Here is a 7,241-nt window from a genome sequence, read left to right on the forward strand (position 1 = left end):
ATATAATACCGGCGGCATTACATCGCGACAAAAGGAGATACTGCACCGACTCCCATTCAGAAATTGCGCGGTGTGCCCGTACATGTACGCTGTCTCTGGGAAACGGTGCTTTGAAATTGTGCTCTTCTCTCAATGCCTGTGTTGAAAACTTGTAGTTGTGAAAGATGCCTGAATGCGAAACCTGGGGAAAACTCTTGGCCTGGAACTGGCAGAGGTGATAGTTCTTCCCTGCAGCCCTCTCCCTGGGCAGGCCACGCTGGTTGTTGCTCATCACTATTCCAAACTGAGGTTTCAGTGAACTTTAGCCTTGGGCATGGAGTTTAAATGAGTAAATTAGGTGTTTTATGTGCATGTAATTTTGCTTTGTAACATAAAGCTTTTTACAAGATGACTAAGTGGGGAAAGGGTGCCGATGGGTGGGTATTCTCAGGCCAAGCGAAAATGACCAGTTTGGTGTTTTGGTTGTAGCCAGTGTATTACTAAACTGCGATCTATCACTTTTATTCACTGCACATGATAAAGTGCAGTTCTGACTCATCATGACTAGATACTTTTTGTAGTAAAGAACCTCGGTGCCTTAGAGTACTTCTGAAGTTGCCCGAAGTGACAAGGATTTTCTTTTTTCAAGGATTTTTTTCAATTTGTTTTACTCTTCCCGCCCCCCCCCTTTTTTTTCTTTTTTGTTAATCCTCTTAATCTTGAGAGACCAGTCTCAGAAAAGCATCCCTATAGTCTGTTAGCATCGTCAGACGCATTGGAGGATGTTAATGGTTTAAAACTGTAGTTCTTTGCTTAGGCTGCAGTTAACACAGTAAAAAAAAAAAAAATTCTTTTTGAAAAGTGGATAAAATAGGCACTTTTAATGTTAATGAGATACAAGACCTAAAACAGGTGGGATCAAGATGAAGGTAAATCTTAGCCTGTCACTTTGCAGCATAAGGAAAATAACAGTTTTCTGAACTTCAGCTATTCAGTGGCATGTTGGAGGTTGCTTGTAAATGTTTGGGTTAATATATTACCTCTTCCTTCACCATATCAGGAAAAACAGGATGTGTTCAAAAGAGGGTAAAAAAATAGTTTATGGAATCATCATTGAACATATATACCAATGACATAGAAGTATATTAAAAAATCCCAAGATACTGAGGCTTTAGTAGCTTTGCTTTGGAATGTGCAGAAAATGTATTGAATGACTACGCAACTGAAAGAAAGTGGCAACTGTCAGATTCACACCAGTCTTTCTAAGTAGGACTTTCCCAGTATTAGTATTTGTACTTGGTAATGTAAATACTAGTTCATAAATTAATGTCTAGTCACCTGTCCTTAGTGATTATATTATATACATAATTGTCAGTGTAGTTGCAGAGAAAGGTAGGGTAAAATACCTAGCAATCACAACAGTACTGGTGAATGAAATCATAACCAGAAAGATGTCTCTGTTCTCAATGACTGACTTTTATTTTTTTGATACGTGTGTGTGTATATATAGATATTGTTGGCAAAACAGATTTTGGTGAGTGACAGAAATCCTCAAAACTTACTCCAATATGTTTTAGGCTTGGGAGATTTTTGTGATTTAATTGGAATTGTTATTCATGGACGGAGGTTTCAGAAGTTTATAACAAGGGAAATATAAGCATGTTAACATACACCTTTTCTTAATTTGCCATTGAAATTACTTTTGGTTTTTGGTTTCAAATAGCTGTGCCAGCATGTAACTTAGGATACCCAGGTTTTTTTATATTTAAGGGCTTCAAAATACTGTAGAAATTGTGGGGTGTTTTTCTCAGCATTATGTTTTGTGAGATGCTACCTTCTCAGTTATTTTTCTTAATTCAATAAACCACTCCATTTAACGCTTAAACTTAACATCCGAAGAATTTCATATACGTATTTTGAACTTTGCAAAAGTTGATAAACTGTTTGTATAATATTGGTTAGGATATTCAAAGCACCTATCTCCCGCCACTGCTTTCCAAAGTTAAATGTTAATTTCTCTTCCAACTTTTATTTTTTAAGGGGGAGAGGAATTGTAAATGGACAATATCTTACCTCTCTAATAAATCCGTTATTCCCTCAACTAAAGTTGTAACAGTCACTCTAATGTTGTGCATCCATTTTTTTAATGAAACAGCTTGAGAACTGTTTCACTGGAATCTTTTTCTTTCTCTCCCTCTCTTTTAACACAATAAAAACACTTGGGATTAGTAACAAACCTTTCTGTGAGATTTGTAACAGTAGCTGTGTTGGAGCACATACTTTAAGAGTCATCATTTTATGAGTATTAGTCTCTTTCAGATTTAGAATATCTCTGGAGATTTTTTAAAAAGGGGGACTCTAGTTGGCTTTTAAAAATTAATTCCGCCAAATTATGATGTGATCTCACTGTAAACTGGAGTGTGAGGTAATTTTTGGAGAATAAGTTTGTTTCTTTTTAAAAAAGGCATCTTCTTTCCAGTTAAAATAGTTATTTGTTCTTCTTTATGAGCTTATGATAACATATCTCTCTGTCTGTGCATGTGCAAGCTGTGTACGTATGCATAGGCGCACACGTGTACAACATATATATTTTTTTTTTTTTTTTTGAATCATGGCAGGTGATCTGTAGAGGCGGGACTGAGTATGGATCATTTGAACGAGGCAACTCAGGGGAAAGAACATTCAGAAATGTCTAACAATGTAAGCGATCCGAAGGGTCCACCAGCCAAAATTGCGCGCTTGGAACAGAATGGGAGCCCATTAGGAAGAGGAAGACTTGGAAGTACAGGAACTAAAATGCAAGGAGTGCCTTTAAAACACTCTGGACACCTGATGAAAACTAATATTAGAAAAGGTAACGCTTTTGATAATTTTGCATTACAGAAATATGATTTATAATATTTGGGAGGGGAAAGCATTTTGCAGACTCTACTTCATTTATATTTCAGGTTGAAATCTCCATTCTAAAATACTATATATTCCCAACTCTGATATAAATCACTTTTGGGAAATGTAAACTTCATTCTTGGGTGGAGCATCTTGCTTTACAGGGTGGAGTCTGATTTTTGTTAAGGTAAAGGCTAGCTGCTCTGATTAAAGCAAATTCCTATATAGAAAGAGAAGTAATATGATGCATTAATTGTTTGAATTAAGTCTTGGGCTAAGAAACACAAAAATATGTAAGAGTAAATACTGAACCCCCCCAAAAAATTCTTGTCTTTCCTCTTAATGATGGTCCAAGCTTGGAAGGGCAGCAGTACGTCCGTAACAGTTGCAAGTTGGTTTAAAGACGCGAGTGTAAATCTTTAGGTATCACATTGGAAAAGTCATTTATGATGTCAATCTTCGCAGTTTATTTTCTTAAGTACAATTCATTATTGAACAATGAACAACTTGGGTGTCATATTTTTCAGTGGCTGGTTTGCTGTAATTAGACATTTACACAAGGAAAAGGCACATTTAGAGTCATTGATGTTTGTATATGGATGGTTTTTGTTTGCATTGAAAATACTTTTAGTGGACAGTAATCTATACATCTTGCTTATCAAAATGTATAAGTCTTTTTGACTGTGTCCTGCATGCTTGCTAAATTAAATCAAAATATACTGCATGTAATTCGGCATTTGTTAAAACAGATTCTTAGTATAATCGTTGCACGTTTGTAATCCAGATTTTTGTTGCATTTGCTAAGCAAAGTGCAAAATGCAACTGAGATTATTAAACGCACAAAGTTAGAAGGCAGAGGAATTTCATTGTGTCTGATGCATAACAATTATCATACAATCATTTATTTTTTCCTCGGTTTGGCGAAAACAAAGAATATATTGATCCTGAAATGAACAGACACAGCAGTCCGTATTGTTAGATCTTTATCTATTAAAAATGGAAAAACAGCACTTCAGCACATTCTTTGGCCTCTGCTCATGATTACCCTATTTATTGATTGTTTGCCAAGAATGTATGCATCTTAAGAAAGCCAGGGTAAAAGCATTAAAAATATAATTTATGACGGCTTTTCAAGCAGAGTGCATTAATATTGTACAGTGAAGCAGTGGGGCTATATTAAAAGGACTTTCTGACGCCTGCAAACATATAAGTTCCATAAATTCCTAAATAGGAGATTTCAGCCGTGTCTGGTATTATGTGATATTTGCACAGCAAACTTTAACGCCAGGACAGTTTTAGACAAGGATTCTACAGACTTCACTGCTCCTTATGGCAGACGTGCTGTTTATACAGACTCGTAAACCTTCAGCAAAAGCTCTAACAGTGCCTTCAGGTTTAAATCATGCTGTATTTTTAGCAGCGAGCACTGACCAATGCTCTCCCCTTTAATACTAGAAGGTTATGAAGTTGCTGCACTTGGAGGTCTTGCCAAGTACTAGCAGGAGTGATCAGCCAGCTGAGATTGTGCTTTCCTGTATAACATTTTTCACATTAACAGAAGGACGCTAGTGACAGTTTGCTAAAAGATTTAGTGGCTTGATTTGTAGTCAGATGATACCTGTGTCACACTACCAAGATCCACCTCTGATAATCTACGCTGTACATCGGAATTTGGCCAGGAAATTCTCCCGTGTTGTTTGAAGTACCCACTTTTTCCAGCATGCTGCAACTCCCGAGATCGAGACCCTGTACCTGGCAAAAAGAGCGCTGATAATGCAGCAAAGTACTTATGCGTTGCTGGTCTTGTGTCTGATCACAGCTTAATTTCTAGGAACTGATAAGGGGAAAACCAGGTGCACTTTAGCTGGTTTTGAGGGTATCTGCTGTTTATTAAGATGAAGCTTTGTTTACATTTGTCTTCTGTTATTGATGGTGAAACTGCTTAAGAATTTTGAGCCTTGTCTCTGAGTCAGACAGTAGAGAGATGAACATCAATTGAGGGCTTGGAAGGGAAAGGGGGGGGAAAAAAAAACCTAACACCTTTTTTGCAGGTAAAGTGTGTGTTTTAGAAAGCTCTCTACGGCTTAATTAAAACCAATGAAGAAATCACCAATTTGCATGTACTGCTTTTGCTTTGGTCTTCTCTCTCTGACCAGTCTCACTTAGACATTAAAAAAAAAAAAAAAAAGACCAATCAAAAAAAATAAAAGCTTCTTCCTGCACTACATAAACATTGGCAAGGTTTTAGTCTTGTCTTTCATGCTGAGCCTATTGGGCAGACTGGAGAGAGTTTGTGAGCTTTTCCAAGCGAGCCTGAAGGGGTTTGTTTGCCAGAGATTCTCTCTCTGGAGAGCAGATGTAGCTTAAATATATGTGCTTAAGAGGTATCTTTTGTATCATGATTTCTTGCTCTATGTTCCAGCACAGATCAACAGACGCAGTCTTAAAGCGTTTATCTGTTGTTAAGAGTAAATCTTCTTTTTAGGCTGCAGCGTGTCTGGTGTACCTTAGCAGGTTAGGTTTCCGTAAGTCTAGAGGGCAGTGGTTATAGAGGCATTAACATTGTAGGACTAATTGGAGTTCCTGGGTGCCCTGTTAAAATAACCCTTGTCATCATTTATGCTAAAGATGATCCCCCTCTGGCAGGCTGCCATAAGACAGTTCTGTACATCTGCTTTTAACCCTTTTGCCTTCTGTCATTAAGAGATCCTAACTTGCACCCCTGGAGACAGCGTGACCACACCAGGGCCTAAAACTGCAGGTCCAGGGTCATCGTGTCATCTGTGTCTGTCTGGGAGGCCGGGAGGGATTTTCACAAAATCTAGGAATCTGCTTGCCGGGAGAGAGTTTGTCCCTGAACCCCCTTAGGTAATTTGCTACTTCTCTGTTTTCAAAAGGGAGGGGGAAAAAAAAAGGGCAAAAGGAAAGGAAAGTTTATTTGCTTAATATTCTGTGCAGCATAGGGAAGGGTTTGTCATATAATGCTACAAACCTGGAAATTAGTAATCACTTTCAGGCATACCAAAATGGTACTGCATACCAGCAATGTGGAATGTAAAATGCAGGATGGAGAAAAAAAAATATTAAAAAAGACCGAACTGCAGGTACGCTTCTTAAAATGGCATTGAAATCATGATTTGTTTCTTAAAGATGCCAGTGAAAGTAGTGCTCAAGTGCACTCGGTGAATGAAGCATGAATTAGTGTTAACTTTTGCCTTGCTTCCTTGTGTACTCTTTTCAGAGTGAATGTATAACACACAAGGTGATTTGTTGTTGATGTTGAAGGCAATTAAATATTTTTGGCAGGACTAAGGAAGTTTTAATGTTAACGAACAAAATTATGTAGCTGTTACTAAAATGGCTTATAGTGAAGACATCTGCAGTATGTATTTAGGTTCTCATGCTGCCTGCCACTCACAACAAATCAAGCAGGACAGAGAGAATCAACTTCTCTTCAGTCAACCTTATTATTTCTATAGAAGGTAATTCTTTAATCTGTATCCGATCAAGCAAGGTAAATTTGCATTTCTGCTTTTCAGAGGGATGTATGTTTTGTAGAACTTTCTCTTTTTTGGGGAGGGTGAGGCGAAAGGACTCAGAATATGCTTATCAAATATTTGTGATGATTTTTGATGCCGCCTCTGCCTGTTCGTACAGGTTTTTTTTACATAATGCTGTATAGACCCACCTACTCTACTATAACTCCAGTTTAATATATTAAATTTAATTTTTTTTAATAGGAAGTATGCTTCCAGTTTTCTGTGTAGTGGAACATTATGAAAATGCTATTGAGTATGATTCTAAGGAGGAGCATGCAGAATTTGTGTTGGTGAGGAAAGATATGCTTTTCAACCAACTGATTGAAATGGCATTGCTATCACTTGGATATTCTCACAGCTCCGCTGCCCAAGCAAAAGGTAAATAAGACTAGGAAATTGTACGAAAAATTATGTTTTGGTGGTCTTGGGGGAGGGGCAGGATTTCTTTCAGGAATGTGATGCAGGTTTTACTTCTTAAACTTCTTGCAGATTCTGTCTCTATCTTTTTTTTTTAATGTGTATTTGTTTAGTTAGTGCATGGGGGTTTTTTGTGGGGAATGTGGAGGTAGATTTTTTTTTTAAGGAAAAAAAAAGACTTCAACTGAATCATTAGTATGCTTATTGACCTTAATAATCTGCTCCACTGAGGATCCACAAGGAAGTGTAAAGCATATTTGAGCAGATGGACTGTTGAGAGTCAACTTGCATTTATGACTGAATATCCAACTCTGTTTCTTTTATTTTGTTCCTGATGGTTTTATAGACTGCAAAGTGTTTTTTTTTTTTTTTTTTTTACTCAGTCCTTGCATCGCAAAATTGTTTCCAATTTGTTAAGAG

At 37.3% G+C, this 7,241-nt stretch overlaps 1 protein-coding gene across 1 annotated transcript in view; it reads left to right on the plus strand.

Moving 5' to 3' along the window:
* SATB1 (SATB homeobox 1) overlaps positions 1-7,241 on the plus strand; it is a 74,238-nt gene that overhangs the window by 485 nt on the left and 66,512 nt on the right. Inside the window, exons 2-3 of the mRNA XM_010133624.1 lie at positions 2,598-2,833; positions 6,606-6,782. Coding sequence (XP_010131926.1) covers positions 2,623-2,833; positions 6,606-6,782 — 388 coding nt within the window. The 5' untranslated portion in view covers positions 2,598-2,622. The remainder of the gene's footprint in view (positions 1-2,597; positions 2,834-6,605; positions 6,783-7,241) is intronic.

The sequence above is a fragment of the Buceros rhinoceros genome, unplaced genomic scaffold (assembly GCF_000710305.1).
Source record: "Buceros rhinoceros silvestris isolate BGI_N320 unplaced genomic scaffold, ASM71030v1 scaffold143, whole genome shotgun sequence".
NCBI lineage: Eukaryota > Metazoa > Chordata > Aves > Bucerotiformes > Bucerotidae > Buceros > Buceros rhinoceros.